The 20,219-nt window shown below is 43.7% G+C and overlaps 2 protein-coding genes across 9 annotated transcripts in view; one reads left to right on the top strand and one right to left on the bottom strand.

Annotated features, from left to right (window-relative positions):
- Positions 1-12,447, top strand: part of LOC136433089 (SPARC-related modular calcium-binding protein 1-like) — a 35,598-nt gene extending 23,151 nt beyond the window's left edge. For 6 of the 7 annotated variants that reach the window (XM_066424897.1, XM_066424902.1, XM_066424899.1 and 3 more), the window contains exons 9-12: positions 5,468-5,561; positions 8,035-8,273; positions 9,409-9,506; positions 11,413-12,447. In XM_066424897.1, the coding sequence (XP_066280994.1) occupies positions 5,468-5,561; positions 8,035-8,273; positions 9,409-9,506; positions 11,413-11,424 (443 nt within the window). In that variant the 3' untranslated portion in view covers positions 11,425-12,447. The remainder of the gene's footprint in view (positions 1-5,467; positions 5,562-8,034; positions 8,274-9,408; positions 9,507-11,412) is intronic. The other variant, XM_066424898.1, reaches the window with a different exon arrangement.
- A 2,104-nt stretch (positions 12,448-14,551) lies between these two features.
- Positions 14,552-19,943, bottom strand: LOC136433090 (dnaJ homolog subfamily C member 4-like). Of its 2 annotated transcripts, none has more exons than XM_066424904.1 (7): positions 19,840-19,943; positions 19,014-19,161; positions 18,387-18,480; positions 17,851-18,047; positions 16,799-16,984; positions 16,500-16,589; positions 14,552-15,009 (listed from the first exon to the last, which is right to left on the bottom strand). In XM_066424904.1, exons 2-7 carry the CDS (start codon positions 19,097-19,099, stop codon positions 14,922-14,924), a joined length of 741 nt encoding a protein of 246 aa, XP_066281001.1. In that variant the 5' UTR covers positions 19,100-19,161; positions 19,840-19,943; the 3' UTR covers positions 14,552-14,921. The 2 variants fall into 2 exon arrangements, with proteins under 2 accessions (XP_066281001.1, XP_066281002.1); XM_066424905.1 differs by lacking the exon at positions 19,840-19,943 and adding an exon at positions 19,639-19,787.
- Between the last annotated feature and the right edge of the window lie 276 nt (positions 19,944-20,219).

Genomic DNA, 20,219 nt, shown 5'->3' with positions numbered 1-20,219 from the left:
CAAGGACAGGAGACTTCTTTCAACAACTTCAAGGTCTGGTTGTTTACTTATGAAGTCATCTGTTGATAAGACTTTCCCACGTCGGTTCGGTTTCCTGGCGCCTCAGTCGTTAGCTACATGTTTAGGAGAGATCGCTGGGCGTCCAAAGTTTGAGAAATTTATCATTGTTTTCTTCAGTGGGCGCTCAATAATCCCCAAGGTTTTCCAATTATGTGTCCATGACATTTCAATGATCCCCATTCCCCAATATCGTCCTATGGTATTTCAATCATCTCCAAGATCACCCTATGGTCTTTCAATTGGTTTATCATTATTGGTTTGTCGTAGAGACATTTAGTGTGCAAGATGTTACTGTAATTACAACAGGAAGACGAGCAGTCTATCCCTGGTGGTCAAGAGACACCAGACATCTGTTACTGATTGGTTTGTAATAAAGGGGATGGACATCTGTCCATCTACATCAGTTCTCACAGGCAAGCACTGAGTACAGACGTCAATCCTTGCTCTCCTAGCTAGTGCCTTTATCTACTCAACACTGGTGGCAAGCGGTGTGTTGCCGCTTCCGAGCGGCCGAACCTGCGCTAAGTCGCCATCTTAAAGCCTTGGCCCGCTACCATGCCTCCTGTATCGCCCGGTGATGAGACCATCGGCTCCCCGAGCGATCACCGCCCGTGCTGTGATGGTACGCCTGCAGCCGTGCCACGTCGACCGCCGACCCCAGCCTGCCGCCTCGCCCGGCCGTCCGTTTAGATGTAGTCTGCCTGCCTACCGCCGTCTCGCACCGCCAACAGACCCAGCTAGACCGTACAACACGCCCGCATGCTGTCCTCTAAACCAGCTGGCCAGCCGTCCACGCCTGCCATGTTCCCAGCCATCTCTGCCTGCCGTCGCTAAAGCCAGAGCCGCCGGCCGCCACGTGTGCAGACCACGCTGCCATCTCCCTGCAGTCAACCCACCCGCCCCGACTGAGGAGCCATCGACGATGCCACCCCGTGCCGCAACTGCCTGCAACCTTCCACGGCCACCCTGCCTGCCTGCGACCGTCAGCCGGCCACGCTGCAGCCTCGCCGACCCGTCACAGACCCCGGACCGTGGAAGCCTTGCTGAGCCTCGCGCCGCCGATCGTCGACTGCCGACCCCGGCATGAGAACCCCGCTACGCCATATCACCGAAACTTGCCGCTAAGACTCCGCTGTTCATGACAACATCTGAACTTTGCGACCTGACGTGACCCGTGCGATCCTCACTGCGAACTTTTAAAGAAATTCTCCCTTGCTCCAGGAAGACCACTGAACGTTTGCCGCGTAAGATAAGACCTACGAACTCTTGTGGTTCTGAGTAAGGTACGGTACACGAATTGTATGTAACAGTTAGGTCTTGACCTGGTCCATTTTCGTACGCCTACGGGTAACGATTACGCCTTATCAAACCTTTTTGTTTTGTATGTTGATGTTGAACTTGTATGTGCTTGCCTAACTAGATAGAACGATTGCCTACGGGCCTACCCTATTTTTGCTGGAAGTACAAATTCTTTGATGCCTTGAGACGTTCATGTTGTAGCTACATGGCCTCGGATCAATCTGCCCTGCTTGGGAAATGTTACTGTGCTATGTAACGTGTAAAAATACAATTGTTCTCCATCTGTTTGTGCTCCCGACGGTTTTCTATGCAGTGGTCTGTCAAATATATTCCCACCAGCTTGTCGCTAGAGCAGCAATGGCAAACACATGTAAAAATAGTGACCCGCTGTTTTCCCACCATATCATCATTGTTTAGCTGTAATGACAGGAAGAAGTCCATTATTTGTCACACCCGCGCCTGTTTATGGCCTTGCAATGTTTATCTTACCATCTCAGCTTATATTATTGTGTCCGCCCTCTCTGTTTTCAACTGTTTTACCTGTCATACTTAGAGCATACATCAATAGTTATTTTAAAGAAGTGGGGACCACTTCTAAGTGTACGGGGGAGTATTGTCGTAGAGACATTTAGTGTGCAAGATGTTACTGTAATTACAACAGGAAGACGAGCAGTCTATCCCTGGTGGTCAAGAGACACCAGACATCTGTTACTGATTGGTTTGTAATAAAGGGGATGGACATCTGTCCATCTACATCAGTTCTCACAGGCAAGCACTGAGTACAGACGTCAATCCTTGCTCTCCTAGCTAGTGCCTTTATCTACTCAACAGGTTTACTAAGATGCAATGATCTCCGAGATAGCCCTATGGTCTTTCTTTGATCCCAAAGATCATCCTATGGTCTTTCAATGATCCCAAGATCATCTTATGGTCTTTCAATGATCCCAAGATCGTGTTATGGTCTTTCAATGATCCCCAAGGTCGTCTTATGGTCTTTCATTGATACCGGCCAATGATCATTCAATGATCGCACTGATGTTTGGTCGCTCATCGCCTGGTTTGAGGGTGAGATATGTCGTCGTACATGTACTGTCCATTCACGGTGTAACGTGCTACAGTTGTTCCGAACAGCCTTTCATCTTGTTCGGCGATGTGTGGAAGTTACTGGTCACGCCATCTTGAAAACTCCATAGGCAAAGCTTACGGACTTTTGGCTTTGAAGATGTCCATCAATCAGATACATGTGTCAGGGGATGACTAAGAAACGCACGATCAGCTGCTGGCGTCTAGATACGAATATTGGCATTTAAAGACACAACGTGCTTTAGGTGAGATTTCTATTACCATGGACACCAATGGAAGATCTTTAAACGACTTTTGATTGGACGAGACTGTTGCATGTTTCCCAGTAATAGAGATGTAATTCGGAGCAGCTGCATGACGCCAGACATCATACAGATGACAACGTGCCCATTGACATACACCGCAAGTCGACAATTGGCACTACAATGTACTTTTTGGAACGTCTCCACCCCAAGTACTTATTTACTGGATGGTGAACGTTATCTCCAGCCTAGGTCACATCCCTATGGTATGATCTGCTACATGAAAATGTCGGACAAATATGAATACGTCACCAAACTTTTCGTAAGTAATCTTGCGATTTCCCACCTCCATACCTTGTGGGACTGTCGCCACTCTGGGCGGCAGTAAACTGGGAACGGGTTTCCTGAAGATATTAACGAAATGAGGCAGTCCTGGTGATCTTCCACCAGAGGTCACTAGTCGCTAACGTTAGTGACCACAGATAAACCCGAGGCTCGAGGGCACTGACCGTTGGCGTTGTTGATGGCCCTGAACAAGAGCAGATATACTACTTCTATACCCGTCAGAAGACACAATGCTCGATATATCTTCACTTTATTTGAACCCGCTCCAATCAAACGCAGATTTCTCTTTCAAACAAAATGTAGGTCGTGACCAGCTTTGCAACCGAGTTGAGTTGGATATATAACAGGCTTCTTGTTTTCCAGAGTTACATGCTGGGTCAGTGACATTTAGCTGTATCTTGAAGTTCATTCCCGAACACGGCAGTGATATCAAGTTGAAGAGCAGGTCAGGACACGAAAAAGTTCGTGGGAGTAGAACACCGTTTGAGCGACGTCGAGGTCATGAAGTACATAACTGAACGATTTTTGAATCTACGCCTGCTTGCATTAACTACAACCCTCTGCCTTTAGGCAGTGAGGATTCTTAATTGTCCCCATGTTAAGAGATCGGGAACTGTCAAACGTTTGCCGCCAACTCGTTATTTGATTTGACGCTCAACGACATCCTCCTCCTTTGAAACGCCCGGCAGATGCGTCTGACCAGGGCCTACAGCCGTTAGAGACTAGTCCCTGCCTGTCTTATCTACACGACACATTGTAAATCTCGGATCTACTGACCACTTAGGAAACATAGCTGTCTGTTTACAGGGCCAGGACGGTACTTTGAAGTGACATAGAAGACCTAATTTTCAGCATCACAGCTTCTATATCTTGGACGTAGTCATCACCTTTGAGATGAGGCTTCTAAACCAGGAATAGATATGTGTGTTCTTTGATGGTGTCCATGAGCGTAGTGTTGAAAAGTCGATGGCCGTGCCGAAGGAACTCAGATATCCCTTTCCAAAGTCTGTCGTAACATAAAAGTTGCAATCCTGGAAGTGAAATTATATGTTTGATAGTTGAAGAGAGAGGTCCTCCATTTTGTCGTTAACTTTCGTTTCCATCGATGGTTTTGCACATTTGATTGCAGTCGTCAAGGATACAGAGATGTTTTGTTACTGACAAATCGTTATAAAGAATGGATGTGCTTTGAGCCCCCTTTCCTTGCTGCGAGTCTGAACCTAGCAACATCCTCCCCGCCCATACCGACCCGACCCGACCCGGCCTGGCCGTGACATGTGCGTCACTGTAGTTGAACTTAGAGTAACACTGCGAGTTCTCATCCCAGTGCAGACTGGTAGGGGCGGGGATTCAGGCTTATTACGAACATCTTGATAGCGTATTACTTTATAGTACAGTAACTTTACTTTAGAATTAAGCTGATTTGGAAGAAAGGACTGTCGGACGAACCATAGACCCGAAAAACATGCACTGACATTTTAGAATGCATCGACATTTTTGTCACAAAGGTTCCTAATCCATCCCATAGTCTATTGTAATTGACCGCACAACTGGTGGACAAGCAGCATTTCAACGTTTACAATTATAGCGGTTGAGTGATTGAGTAAGCTTCACGGACTTTGTCAAAGTCAACAGGTGGAAAATAGCCAACAGAAATCTCTACATGGTTAACGTTGAGCTCGGTTGCTGTCTTATGTACTTTCCACTAAGTTGAAAATGTTCACACACGTTTGTCAGTTCTGCTGGCAGACAGGACGTCTGTAGTTGGGTGAACAAACTGTGACATAGATTGAATAGTTACAGTCCATCTGATTGTAGCCTCTATCAGACCCCACTGGTGGCCGTAGAAAGAGTGGAAATTGGTCGAATACTTCGAATAATGTTCTGCCAGTGGAGACAGACCACGAGAGAAGGTGCAGTTATCCGTTTGTAAATTATTCATGCATCTTTGAAAAAATCTACTATTTGCCGAGCCACCAGTAAAAACTGGTGGAGACTAAAAGCCGACAGTACCAACTCGGACCCCGGCCAGGCCGAACTGATAATGGTTACAGCAGACATTTAAACAAACATACGCCGGATGTGAGAACAAAATACCGTATATCATGCACCAGCTACGGTCAGGACCTGCTACTGCCGCCGCCTCAACCAGCATTGATGCAATCAACTTCGATACTAAAACAAGCCGAGTTAAAGACTTCAATCCAAAGATCACATATAAACATAGATTTTATGGGGCGTTTGGGCGTTTACATGCCAATAAGCATTTTCTGTGCCCTTTCCCAGCACTGTATAGTACCATTTGCCGTCTATAGTTACATCACAGGAGATTGTGTTTGGCATGATGTCTTGAACCAGTCAGTATGTTTCACACAGCTAATAGAATGCAGTCATTCCTCGCTAACGTTCCCCTCTTCTTCTCTGTGTGTGTGCCGCAGAGTGCCCGGGAGCAGCTAAGGACAGGTTCAACACCGTCCTGCTGGACGCGCTGAGTACGGACATGGTGGAGGCCGCCCCCGACACCACGGGGAGGTGAGTACGGCTCTGTAGTAGTATGTACGCATGTCTGAACCTCTGGGAAGCCTAGATATGCAGAGATGGCCTGTGTGTTTGTGTGTGTTTGTGTGTGTGTTTGTGTGTGTGTTTGTGTGTGTTTGTGTGTGTGTGTGTGTGTGTGTGTGTGTGTGTGTGTGCGTGCGTGCGTGTGTGTGTGTACGTGTGTGTGCATGTGTGTGATTGTAAAGCTTACAATTTAAAAACATTAGCTTTTTTAGGCACATATGTATCAGGTGGTGTATTTTCTTAAGGCTGCTTCATTTTAAAAGTAGCAGATACGATTGGAGGGGGAGCATAATTTTATGCATGGGTAGACGGCAACTGCTTAGAAGGGTGGGGCTCGGGAAATCACAGACCTCTGAAGGTATTGCTCAGTACAACAGTCCTTACTTAGTCGTGTTTAAGAAGAATTCCTATTGGTCTTAAGTGTTGACAATCCCTTTGTACTGAAAGATGAAGGAGTCGTTACTCCTCTGAGTTTTCTTTTCCCTTTTGTCTCGCGATGTGCTTTAGTCCAACAGGAATGGGGGCAGTTTGGATAAAGGGATACAAAAAAAGAACAGGAGACTTTGAAGCTCGCCGCTAAGACCTACAGTTGCTAAAAGACAAACTTTTTCTCAAAGAAAGCGTTCCCTCGCCTACGTCACGCACAGAAGCACATCTCCATGCGCGGTTACAACTGTGAGTCGGAGTGACCGTCTTCAAACACAGTCCGTCTGAAGGGCACCTCGTCTATCCACCGCCGTCTCGTCACAGCAAATATACCACTCTTAGTACAAATATCGTGGCGTGTTTCTGCACTTGTTACCGGAATTTTCCCGCGTAACTTAGGGTTGAAAAGAGGTCGGCGTGGCGAACATTGATTGGGAAGGAAGGCTCATTTGGAGAAGTCAATACACCATGTCATCAGACTCCCGCATCACATGGCGTTTGATACCAGGGAGCGGAAATTCTGTCTCAGCCTGGATAGAGCTAACCCTATGCACACTGCAAGCAATAGGTCTATTACACTGTACTGTTTTTTTAGCATTATAATTCCATCCGGAATGAAGCCGCAGGTTTTAAACTTATATGAACTTGCGTGAAATTTTGCTAATTTTAACCTGCCAGTATTTGTGAGCCCATGAGTTTTCATCTGATGCTCACCTTGCAGTAGAAAATATGACCTTGCAGAAAATAACGTTTGGGCTCAAGGTCACCCGGACCATGTGGTCCACACCTGAGACGTCCTTACGGCTGTTTGCTCCCGTCCTTATTGTTTCTCAAGTGAGAAAAGCTTTTGCACACCTGGACCAACAGAAAACACCTGTCCTGTACGGAGCGTAGACACGCTGCATCTGGTCTGAATGAGATCAGAAAGAAATCGTACGTGTTCTGTCAGATCGCACATGTACACGTTCAGACGAGTTGACCTGCCCGTAGAAGGTATTCGCTGTTGGCGCCATGGACAAATAGGTAGAGCTTGAACTATTCTCTTAGCCCTGAATCTTAGGCATACGGTCAGCAGTATTGATTCTTGCGCACACCCGGACAGATATAAAATAAAGCTCAAAGCACCCTATTTGTGGCACTATTTATACCAGGATTTTATTCATGTACGTCAATGAATCCACAGATACATGTATGCACAAGAGGTAATGATGTAGTATACTGATAACGTACCAGGGAAGTAATCAGACTACGCTATAGATTCATACAAAGTCCACATATAAAAAGGACGCGTGCATTTTCGCACTCAAGACCACATTGTGGTTATCAGTCGCCTTCGTATGGCTGCAACATGTTCACGATACGTGATGGACTCTCAACTACAACGACATCGGTGTTTGTTTAGTTCGTGTTGATCTTGCGGACAAATTACAAGTGTGATAGGCATTTTGCTAGCCGAAAAAGAAGCTTATGAAATGCACGCACACTACCCCCTTACAATCTTCGCCTATTGTACAGGGCCTTCAGACAGGACTGCTTCAGAAAATCAAACCAAGGGGGTTAAAAAGAGCTCCTTAGTAAAACGGGGGTAAGATGAATCAGGCTTGTGTCCAGGGCTCACATGCCGATTTCCTAACTAGGTCACATACTAGAATATCGACATTGTTGCCGACTGCCAAACTACATAAGATGATGTGATGGAAATTCATGACAGTAGAGCGCACTTGTCAGACGCGAGAAACTTCTCAGTTACCCCCAGCGTTACAAAATATCAGGTTACTGACTTGTCACGATGCCCATCTGATGTACTGACGTACTGACATTCAAACAGGCAAAAACGTCTGGTTTAGATGATAAAGTTTTGTGTGGTAAACGTTATGTATCAGACGAACAATAAGGGTCGCCATAAATTAAAAGTAGAGAGCAGTTCAGACCAGTAAGCCGAAGAGACCTAATGAATACAATGTAATTCAAAATAACTGACAGACCATGATTGAGCAGTATGTTTCCTCCTTTCCAGGATCCCCGAGCCTGACCCGACCCACTCCCTTGAGGAGAGAGTGGTCCGGTGGTACTTCTCCGTACTGGACAAGAACAGCAACGGCGAGGTCAACAAGCGGGAGATCAAAGTGTTGCGCCAGTACGTCCGCAACAAGACCAGACCCAAGAAGTGCAGTCGGAACTTCATAGACTACTGCGATGCAAACCAAGATCAAATACTCACTTTGGATGAATTTCTGAGGTGTACAATAGAAAAAGGTAAGATGTATTCATTTTGCAAAGTAGTATTGACCTGCTCTATCGAGCAAAGTGGGTTGAACAACCCTGTTGCAGCTGGTACTCTGGCTCGCATTTATCAACTATACGACGACATCATCAGTTGATCATACTGTCATCATTTCTGGATAATCCGTGATGTATCATTTCCTGAAAGTCTGGTTTTGCCACGGTTCAACGTTGTATCATTGTTTCCAATGAGGAGAATGGTCTGAGTTATTCGAAGTTGTTCGTTTTCTTCCACAAAAAACGTCGTTTTGCGCTAGAATTTACGCCTGCCCAACAAAGGAGCCCTTTAAACCTCGGTACGACGTCAGAATCGAATAGCTTTTTCTCCACTTCGTGATCCTTTGTCACCAAACGTACTTAGGACGGAAGGTAATTTGTTCCTTGTTCAAAGAAGACACGTCCCAGGCACCCCAGCGTCTGTCAGCCCACCCTGTCGGATGTAAGCCGGTTTAAACCAGGCTATGTTTGCTGCTAATCTCTGGTTTAACACAATTTATAGGACACATCCCGAATGTCTATGGGAATCTGAACAGTTCACAACAACTATTCGCAAAGTGGCGCGCCCAGGGAGGAAGGTTAATCCTTTTGATTGAACACGTAAATTGCGGTAGTCGGCAAGAAACTTCCCAGACACATTCGGCCCGACGTAGGATTTCTGGTTCAACAAAACAGGGGTCTGGCGCGGGCACGTTGTTTTCACTGTTTTTTACACAGACATTGCAAAATGTACACATGAACATACACAGGCATACGTACGAGGGGGGGGGGGGGGGGTAGTAATTTCTAGAGTGGCGCCGACCGAAAGGCCCATAAAGCCGGGATCTGACGGTTTTTGGAAATAGGTAGATTTTTCCAAAACGCAACAGTAGAAATGTCCGTCACACCACCATCACCAAATGGGGTTGCTATTTGCTGTTAGGCAGCCAGAAACCTTACAAGGCGTTGATATAATATAACATCAGGTGTAATCAACCTAGCAAAACAAGGGAATCTGTTCTTCTGTACCCAACACATAATTTCAGCGATGATATCTAGCGATACTCACTTAAGATTAGTTTTCTTGCCGTTTTCGCCCAGTGTGACATTGCACTCTTTCCTCTTCTTCCAGATAACACAAATTCAACTAGTAACCCAGCGTCAGCCATTTCCGGTCGGCGAAGAGGGCCGAACCCTTTTAGTGAGTATGGCCAGTGGACGTTTTCGCAGGTGAGGGGATGCAGGTATTGGGGCAGGTAGCAAGCAAAACCCGCTGTCGTGACGGACGGTCATGACGACTTTTACAACCGTAACAAAGAACAGAAACCAGATATACGAGACTTACTGGACACATTGAACCCCCCACGTCTCTTCTGTTGCACCCTGCGGCTGTCCCCAGATATGGCCACTGTTCTCTGGGGTTCTTGTATCTGATCAAGGCCGTTGATTGAACCTCCTTTATTTGGATACAATGTACCGGCACTGTGTTGTGCTGCAGCGGTCGGCTGTGTTAATCACATGATCAGTGGGGACCTCGGACAACTGTGTTGCCATGTCTGGGGCGGCAGTTAAATACTGAGACATGGGGAATTGAAGTTCGTGTTCGTCTTCAAAAGCGCTATAAAACCATTACTTCGTTAAATTCACCGCAGTATGTAGTTAACCCACCGGGCAGTGTAAGGACAATTTTCACCTTAAAGCCTTGTCTGTACGGCACAGACCAGGTTGCCCAGAAGACTGCATTGAACGAAACTGCCCTCTTTTTGCAAATGAAGGACAAGAGTCTAAACCAGTAAAATCTGGGACTGTAAGAAGGCTTCTTAGCGACCCCCACGCAGCCAGCCCTGAGAACCTTGTGATATTAACGTCTGCCATGTCAACACCTGTGCGCCCTCCCCTCCCTGCCATCCCTCCGCATGCTCGCGTAGCTCCAAGCAGATGTGTGGACTCGGCTCGTTTTCCTTTTGATTGACTAAATCACCAGATAAACGAGTAGAAAGACTTACAGATTGAGCCGAAGCTAGACATCTAATTGGAAGTAGTTCCCACCTTTCGGGACAGATAACAAAGCACAAGTATCTATACTCAGGCACTCACCAGTAGCTCTAACTCATAGATGTCCATGTGCTGTGTGTAATACTATTGTGAGCGTTATAAATGTTATTTTGTCTACAGCATGCTTGCATGATTTGTTGGGGCTCCTCTTTTATGAGAAAGAAGCACAACTGGCCAATACCTCTTACCTTCAACAGAATCTTTGATTACATCCTGGCATGAGTCCCAGGTATTTCACTATCAGGGAATTTCTGTTGGAAGGAAGTTTTGGCCAGCTGATTTACAGGCCGATAAAAGACTATCACATTAATGTATAGCCTCCATAGCAGGCTCTGAACCGGCCTTTTTGGGGGCTAAATAATACACCTTTTGCAGCCAGCCCGTAATAAAAGGTGTATTATTTAGCCCCCAAAAAGGCCGGTTCAGAGCCTGCTATGGAGGCTAATTAATGTACCCTTCTAGGATACCATAAGGGAGGAACCTTAAACACTCTGGCCAGATATGTTGACTTGATGTCTTCTTGAGAAAGAAAATCAAATATGAATTGCACAATTGTCTGAGGAAGAAAATTTGTCCGAAAATTTCAGATTTGTTGACTGAGACAACTTGTCTTTGATGAGGTTGGAAAGATTTATACAAATCTCCAAGCTGATCTATCGGTGGCAATGTAGTACTAGTATCAAAACAGCCAACATGTACCATCCAGCGGCTTTTGGTACAGATTGGCCATTTTGATACTACCTAACCACCGATAGATCTGCTTGGAGATTAGATTTATACAATGTACATCAAAAGCTACTTAAAAACATAGAACAAATTTTCTTCAAACATTCTTCCTTTGCTATACTGGTATAATAACCATGGTTGATGCTGACCTAACAGTTTTCCTCCTCTTCTGTTCTATACTGGTATAATAACCATGGTTGATGCTGACCTAACAGTTTTCCTCCTCTTCTGTTCTATACTGGTATAATAACCATGGTTGAAGTTGGTCCAACAGTTTTCCTCCTCTTCTGTTCTATACTGGTATAATAACCATGGTTGAAGTTGGTCCAACAGTTTTCCTCCTCTTCTCTTCTAGTTGGCAGGTTGATGTGAGTCCTCCTGATGCTGGAACCATGGATACACAACAGCTTATCGTTACCCTGGCAACAGGTGTTGTCATGGATACCAACTTTTGCCGGATAAACAAATGAAAACTGTACACAATACAGCTATCAATGCTAGGTGTGGGGTCCTTTACACACTGGTCTATTGTATACCTTTTTGTGAAATCTCTATGTGATGTTGCCTATGTGTATGTATTTTGGAAAGATTATTATTATTTTTACTTGGTGATAGTGTGTTTGTAGGGTCTCTAACAGTTGCGTGAATAGATGGATTTTGTAATGTTTGAGAATGTGTGGCTACTACTACAGTACAAGATACAATTGATATGTTAAAACTCACTACATAGTTGTAAAAAATGGAAGCTTTGATCTACTGAATGAAGCAAATGCTCACTTAGACTTGAATTGCTTAGTTAGAAAAACTGCAAAGTTTATCTTATTTCGGTGGTCTGACTTTGGTAGTCTAAAAAACATGCACGGGAAATTCAAAGGAACAATTTGGTGAGACAAAAATATATTTGGCGCTGTTTTTCCCATACTGCCTGATCTATCTTTATTCTGGATGTATCTAGTGGATTCAGAACAAAGCTGCCAAATTTGTCCCTTTGCAGTAACACAGAAATTGTTTTATCTTATAGAAAGCAACTGCTTTGAAACATGTAAATCATTTGCAATTATCAACTGACTGCAAGTCTCACAACTCTTCCAAAAGTTCTTACAGGTAAGATTTTAGCATAACTGAAAGATTCAAATGTACTGCAGTTACCAACATACATATTTAAGTAGGACATTATTACCTTCGCCAAATTTGTTTTGGAATTCTTGGCTTTGAAAAGTTTGTTTTTCAATGACAATGTATAAAGGGAAGGTAGGTGGTTATGTGTCTAACTTTGTAAATATGGTGACACCTTGTGGGCTTGTAGAGAATATGTAAAAACTCCATGGTACATGTCGCATATCCTAATGTATTGTATCACTGTGCTGTCATTAAATTACATGCTAAAGAACCCTCTGTGTTTTTTATTGTGTAAATGTCTGTTTCAAGTGTACACAAACAGCAAAGAATTAATGAAGTGTGAAGTTGAATTGGAAGAAACACAAAAATTGGAAGCTTGAACAAATGTAGCAACAAATGTTATGACAGACAGATACCATATAGTTTAGAGGGAAGCATGTTTTTCAAATAGTATGTGTACCTTGACTGTAACAAGCTGGGTGACCTCCAAGCTAACCTGGGTACCATCCCAGTTGATTTTATGATGTCCATTCCATATCCCCAATAGTCTATCGGCTGTAAACAAACCAAGATGGTACCCAGGCAACTTCAAAACATACTGCCCTTTTAATTTGGAAAAGAACTTGTCAAATCCAACATAATCAGTGTTTAGTCAACAGCGATGCAACCGGATGACTCTGAGTTAGATCAAGTTCTTACAATTGGCAGAAAAGATTAAGTCAAGGCTGGTAAAACAAGGCAGCCTCATCCTGTTTATTAGATACACATCATTTCATTTCAGTAACTCTTTCCTGTGAGTCTCCAGTGTGAGGTAATGGTAGCCTCTGATGACATGTCAAATTCTATCAGCATCCTTTGCATCGCTCAATAATCCGAAGGGGAAACCTGAACCTTTGCAGAATGTGACATTTGGATTAATCTGAAGTCTGAAATAAATCGTGGAAGACATCTAGCCACAACAAAGGAATGATGTTGACACTTCCTTTAAGCTATTGGATCTCTAAATTTCTTGCTAGTATGTGCTTATCTGTGGGCTGTGTCTGGTGGGTGTGTCGGACCAGTTGTGTCTGCCTGTATCTGGCTTGTCACAAGTGTAACAGCTTTTCCTGTCAACATCCTGGTAAGATAATGCTAGATGATGAAGCTATTTCTCAGTAAAAACTTTCCCTGTAAGTTTTGTGTACAAAAACACACCATGCTGCAAACAGATCACCATGCTTATTGGGTCAAAGCCATCTTGAAAATGATATCTGGACTGTTTATGGAAATATAATAAAATTGAGATGAATTGGAACTGTGTAAAGCAGTCTTTTCACAACCTTGCACCTTAAAAAGCCCCCATCAATATGGCCTGTACATGATGTTACCTTGGGCTTATCACAGCTTGTAACAAAGCAGCTCACTGGGTACTTCAATCGAGGAGGGATAGTACTTTTGAAAACTCCCCAAATTCTGTGAGAGTTAAAATCTATTCAACATACGATAATATGGCAATAGCATGATCAATAAAAAATATCACTTTTTTTCAGTGCTTCTGCTTTAAATTTCGGCAGGCAAACTTCAGCAATACTGGCCTTCATAATACCAAAATAGCCCATCAATCAAAAAGCTTAAAGAAGTAAGAAATGAGACGCAAATAAGACATGGCCAAATATGTTCCCTGTCCTGATACAACAGCCTGTGAACACATGTGACATGTATGACTAATATCGGCAGGACATGCTCGAGGTTCCAGTCCCCTGATCTGATCCACCTGTCCCTGCCAGGTAAGCCAAACAACACATGTTTATTCTCTCCCACCCAACAGGTGTTGGAAACTTTATTGGGCTGCAGTCCGCGCACAAAGTGGGGACTTATTGGACAAATCCCCTGACAATCGCTGCTGGCCTGATGAAGTGCCTTTCTTTGTTTACGCCGTGCCAGACTCTGCCCACCTGACCTCTGGTGTGTCAATCAAAGACAACAGCCACCGGTTACTCCAGGCCGTGCCAAGTATTTGTTTCCGTGAATTCCACAGAGAAGCCTGGTCCCCAACAGGCTGACTTTGTCCATGGTTGCCTCACACATCCCAGTCTCAGTACGGTGACATTTTGATCCAGCTCCAGATGACGGAGCGATGATAGAACAATGTGCCTTGCTGCTGGAGTAGTAATCCCATTCACTGAACCAAGAAAAATGAATGTCCCCCATCCCCGAACACCAGCTCAACAAAGCTTTTTCTCCTGCAAAATGCCTCAACAAAAGACCAGTTAAAGGATGTAAGATCAATTTGCTAGCCTAAGCCTCGCTGTGAGTACCCACCTTTTGGACTTAGAGAGGGTCCTGTACTTGATATATGACACCTCTGTGTCTGTATTATGTAAGAAAACATGAGCTATTCTCTTTACATGGTATTCTTTAATTAAAACAATGAAAATCTAGACAATTGCAGCCAACTATACTTTACAGGTACATTAACTTTAAACTTAAAATAAACACAAAGTCATATTCGAAATTGCTAGAAACCTTGCATCGTTGTTTTCAGTTTTACCATGTGAGTGTCTTTTACTGGAATATAACGGATGTTTGCTGCAATATCAAAATATTCTGTACAACTGGGTAAGAGAATCTTCTAAGAGTTTGATGCATTTCTCTAAAATCGCACAATCATCAATATAGGACATTGTAATCATGACGTAAGATTGTGCATAGGAATCTTCCATGATTTTGACGGTCGGAAAAGTTACAAACACAGCTCTGATTACCCTAAACCACTCTTCCATCTTTCTTTGCTAGCTGTTTCTCTTCATATGCCTTTCTCAACTTGGCCAGCTTTTCCTCCATGGTGTATTTCCTGCAGACAGAGGGGGAAACAGAAAACCGGTGATGTCATTGGGGCAACAAAAAAAGGTGCAATGGCCTAGGGTACACTGTTCGCCTTGCATTTCAGAAGGTTGGTTGTTCATACTAATGACTTTGGTACATGCTGCCTTCACTGGTTGGCACTCAGCACTTATGAAAAATAGTATGGGAGTTGAACACACTCCACTACCAGTGGACTAGCCCCCTGATGTAGCGGCCTGTGTGTTCCAATGGCTAAAGCCACTATACACTGAAAGGTGTAGGAAGGATTTTAACTTTTAAAACTGGGGCAAAATGAAACTAACTCATTAAAGTAGATGCTTTGTTATAATGTTAGATACATTTACAATTGCATTGCCGGTAGTCAGATAGTTTAAAACTTGATAAGTTAGTTCCTTCCTATAATAAGGACATACAGCTGGCCCATGTAAGCCAAGGGACTGACATGTAAGAAAGTAACAGGGAACATTTTTTGCAGTGTGAGCAGATTTCAGCAGCATTTGGACAGGATACCATGGATTCCCTTTGATAGTAATAACTAAGTTCAAAGGCTCAGCAAAAATCAGTGCTTCATTCCTCAGCCAACAGCTTGATAAAATCTACAATGGAGAGGATATAAATCAACTGTACTATGAAGTGTTTTGCCAAGTACATATGACAAGCTGCTGACTCAAAATACCACAAGATGTCAACATTTGAGTTGATTACAGGTCCAAGTATTAAGGATTGCTTGGAGAAGGAAAGTTCAAGTCCTACATGCTCTCTCAAAGAGACAGGTCTGAAGACAGATTTCTTTGACTCCTGTATCTCTACAGCAAGTCCGTGTGAAAGTCAGGCCCTGCCTCTGACAACAGCCTGCCCCCTCACCCCCTAAACCACACCAACAAAAGCCACATGTGGGGACCCTGTTAATCACCCAGGGCTCCGGTGGCCGACAGGGAAGTGGTTGCAGAACGGTGTCAAGGAGGATTAAGCCTTCCTGGAGCGGTGTACACTCTGGCATTGTGTCTGCAAGGCCTGGTTATCCTCCAGTCTGGGCTTTTCTCTTGCTATAGGGCAGAGTGGCGAGTTGGGAGGGCAGTTATGTAAGTAGAGATGACATACAAGTAGTTGCAGAGTGATGATGGAAAATGAAGGGCTCAAAACTTGTCAGAGATGACTACAACTTTAGTCTAATAAAGATCAACATTCCAAAGCCAATATGGATCCTGCCATGTTTCCGAAACATACAAGTAGTAGTACATAGCCATTGAAAAATTAAAACCTATGAGGGCCAGACTGTGTTGGGGGAAAGTGCCATTGTTCGAAAATGTTGGAATACATTTCATGTCTACTGTTCTTGCAATCTTTCTTGTCATCTTTAGATATTCTCTTTTAGCTGTATAGCTTATTTTTCATGATTCCTCCTTTAGACACCAAACCATCATCCCAGTCCTTCCCAGCTGTCTGTAAGAAGAGTCGGTGAGAGAGCTGATGACGTACCTGGCATTCTCCTTGGCCATGGCATATGCCAGCCTGGCCTGTCTGTCCTGCTCCAGGACTTGACTGTACACGAAACCCTTCACAACAAATCTGTCAGACAAATACAAGAAAACACCAATGAAAACTGCTATCATTCATTATGTTTGAGAGTTAGTTCACACAAAATAGATTCACAAACTTCATTTACTTAGCAATAATAGCCTTTTCCTGACCATAGGATGATATATGTAGGATAACAAGTATGGGTACAACAAGGAGAGGGTTAATCAGAACCAACATAGGAGAGGTACTGTACTTACATGTAGACAAAGATGGTGAGGAGGTACCCCCCTCCCAGTACAGACAGACAGATGGCAAACATCCGGGCATGGCTGGTTGAACCACTGTATCTTTTCCCACCTCCTTCATTTGCAGCCTTGAAGTCGTAATAGTAGTAGTTTTTATTCTGGCTTCTCCCTTGTTCAAACGGCCCATGGCCATGAAAGCTGACAACAGAACAGAACAACAGTCATACTTCCTAAGTGTTTTTCCAACTTTCAACTATCAATTCATTATGGATTAAAATTCACAGAACACAACAGTGTGTATTGCAAGGACTGGTGTGGTTGACTATAGTATGTTAAGGTGAAAAGAGCCCCCTGGGGTCTGAACAGAAAACTGCAACTGAAACATTCCATAACACACTCCAGACAAGTCATTTTCTCATAAATATTTAAGTTATGTAGTCTGTAAACAGAGTTCTTTGGCAGAAATGGTCAGTATCTCCTGCCAGTTGTTTCTGGAACTTTAGGGTCTTTGTTTTACTTTCTATAAGCCACTATGTTTGATGCCAATGTAACTTAGACAAGCTCACTTTCCACAACATTTCCTGCTGTCTTCCATGTCTCCAGGTTCCGGGTCAGAGTTTATTTCTGACTATAATTAAAAGTAGGCAGTTGCAACAAGATAGAAGTGTTATGTTGCTCTTATCGTCTTAGTTTTTGTCCCCACTGCTCGATCTTCATAGGTGTGTATAATTTTCTTTTCTGAAAACTACAAAGACTGTTGACTGTAGCATTAGTAGGTCACTAAAATGTAACCATGTCATTTTGTTGTCTCCCACTACCAATACCACTACCACTGGACAAGATGCCACATATGCAATCTAACTAAGGTGAACCAGTCTTGCATGATTGCCAACCTCTGCAAGACTAAGACCCTACAGGTAGCCTGAGTGTCATCCTAGTTAGCTTATCAGCGATCCCATTCTCTCTCCTCGCTAACAGTTGTTGACGGGAGAGTATCAGCGCCCCAGTAAACTAACTAGAATGACACCCAGGCTACCTTACAGAGCCTGTACAGAATACAGTACCTTCCACCAGGACCAAACGGGTAGTCCTCAGGCCGGGGTCTGGGAGGAACGGTGGTGGTCTGAAACTTTGTGCCCATGCGAAGGCTCTGGTCGTAGTGTTTCCTGGCCAGACTCTTACTCAGGATGCTGTACGCCTCGTTCAGCTGGACAAACTGTTTGTGGAGCTCTGGGTTGTTGGGATTGCTGTCTGGGTGGTACTGAGGAACACAGGGACAAGGGATGCAAGCATATATTGTAACTGTGATATAGTCTGAAATCTCTCTGAATGTAGGACGACCAATTAAATTCGCCATATGGGTTCAAAATATAGTCACAGTGTCACCCTAAAAATGGATCCACAGCAGAATGTTATTGCAACTAACATCATTAGTAACATGAATATCAAATATACTTTTTTGGTAGGTCTGATTAATCTTGTGTTGCATGTTATTAGTATACCACTCTTCTTTTCACTATTTCCTGTTAGGTTTCTCATCTATCACATCTTTACTACATGCAGGACTGTTCCTCTTCATGATGTAATCTAAACCTCTCACCTTTTTAGACATTTTGAAGAATGCAGCCTTGATCTCTGCTGGGCTGGCATTCCTTTGTACCTGGAGAAGTTCATAGTAATTTGCTAACGTGTTCCTGAAAAGCAAAATGGCAAGTCAGAGTCTAAATGTCTAATCATGGCACATTTCTTTTCATTTTATTTGTTTTACCAGGTCAGAATCACACTCAGACATGCAGAAAAGGCAACAAAACATTAGATTTTATTTCCAATCATCACAAATCTTGTACATTCCTGTAGTACCAGTTGCCTGTCTACTGTGACCATTTACTTCAAGTCTTTTGAACTCCAATGGTCACTGTAGGCAACTTCAACTGTATTCATGAGGACTGTAAATTTAAGGGACTTGTTCAGCTCCTGCAGAGAGGCAGAGACAATCTCCCCAGTATTACAACCTGGTCGATATGTTGAAAATCGTGAATCAGTGCTCCCCGAACACAGGCACTCTTAGTCGCGATGACTCTGGGGAGGACGTATTTGCTTGTAATTGTATATTATAAATAGTATCCTCCTATATATAAATATACATGTACAAGCAAATATGTCCTCCTGAGAGTCATCGCATCAAAGGCACTCCTAAAAGGCCTGTAAAGGAGGCTGTGCGCCTGACCTTGATGTGTGTAAGCTCCTGACTGCCTGTCTGGTGAAGCTGCAGGCTCTGCAGGGACCCAGCAGCTCCAGGACTGCCTTCTGCATCACACGGGGTCACCAGGGGTCATGTCACAACTGTGGGATGTAGGAGGGAGGCTGGCTTCCACCTACAACAGGACAACATATACATGTAATTTGATACAACCCATTGCAATGTGCAAAGGTAAAGGAAAGAATTATCTTGAAGGATCTGCTAAACTTTCAACAGAGAGACAACTTATTATAATTAATTTGTTCTTGTTGCTTATGACTATGAGGGAAGCAAGGTCTGAAAAGAAGTAGAAGATAACATTTAGTTGATATTAACACTGTTACTAACAATAAATGGTAGACATCATTCTAATGCTAAAAAATATGATATGCTTTTATATATAACATAATATAGACACAATTAATACAATCAGAGGAGGGACCATATGAACTGGTCAAGATCAGTCAGGGTTTGCATTGAGCGCTACCTCCTGAACTGGGGCGAACAGACAAACAATATACGGATAATGAGGCACCGTCTGACCCCTAGTTGCAACAAGGAGGTTAAAATCCTTGGTTGCAATGAGTAAATATCGATTTTATATAATCTATACCCCTCCCCCAAGCCAAGCCAAAACAAGAACTGGGCCAGTGTGTGTCCTCCAAAACTTGGACAGTTGGAGAAAGCGGCTTGTTTCCGCGGCTGCTCTCCACATCTAATCAGGATCTAGTCATCTTACTGATCCCAAGAATCTACATTTGACCACATAGGCAGCGAAAAATCCCCGGGTATTAAGAAATAAGGCAAGACGAACCTCGTTAGATCCAGACCGGCAGTTTGATTGTGTAATCGTGCGCTTTAGGTCAAAGGTTATGACTTGTCGTGATAACCAACGTTTTGCGGCATGACGAAAACAGATGTATGTCGTAAAACCTTTTAAGGCGTGAACCAACAGGTGGCATTAGGATAGCTCATAAAAATGTTTACTTGTCCAGGTCACCAACGCCACAGCGTATCTTTCATTGCTGCTTGTAAACGCAATGTGAGACAGACAATACAGTTTGGAAAGTGGCTATTTACAGGATCATCCTGTCTCTATTTGCACTATAATGACTATTGACAGGATAATTCTGTCAATACTCAATAGTGAGTAAAAGTTCTGTAATTGACAGGGTGATCCTGTCAATAGGGCTT

This window comes from Branchiostoma lanceolatum, chromosome 4 (genome assembly GCF_035083965.1).
Source record: "Branchiostoma lanceolatum isolate klBraLanc5 chromosome 4, klBraLanc5.hap2, whole genome shotgun sequence".
In the NCBI taxonomy this organism is placed as follows: domain Eukaryota; kingdom Metazoa; phylum Chordata; class Leptocardii; order Amphioxiformes; family Branchiostomatidae; genus Branchiostoma; species Branchiostoma lanceolatum.
This window is presented reverse-complemented; position numbering and strand designations above follow the sequence as displayed.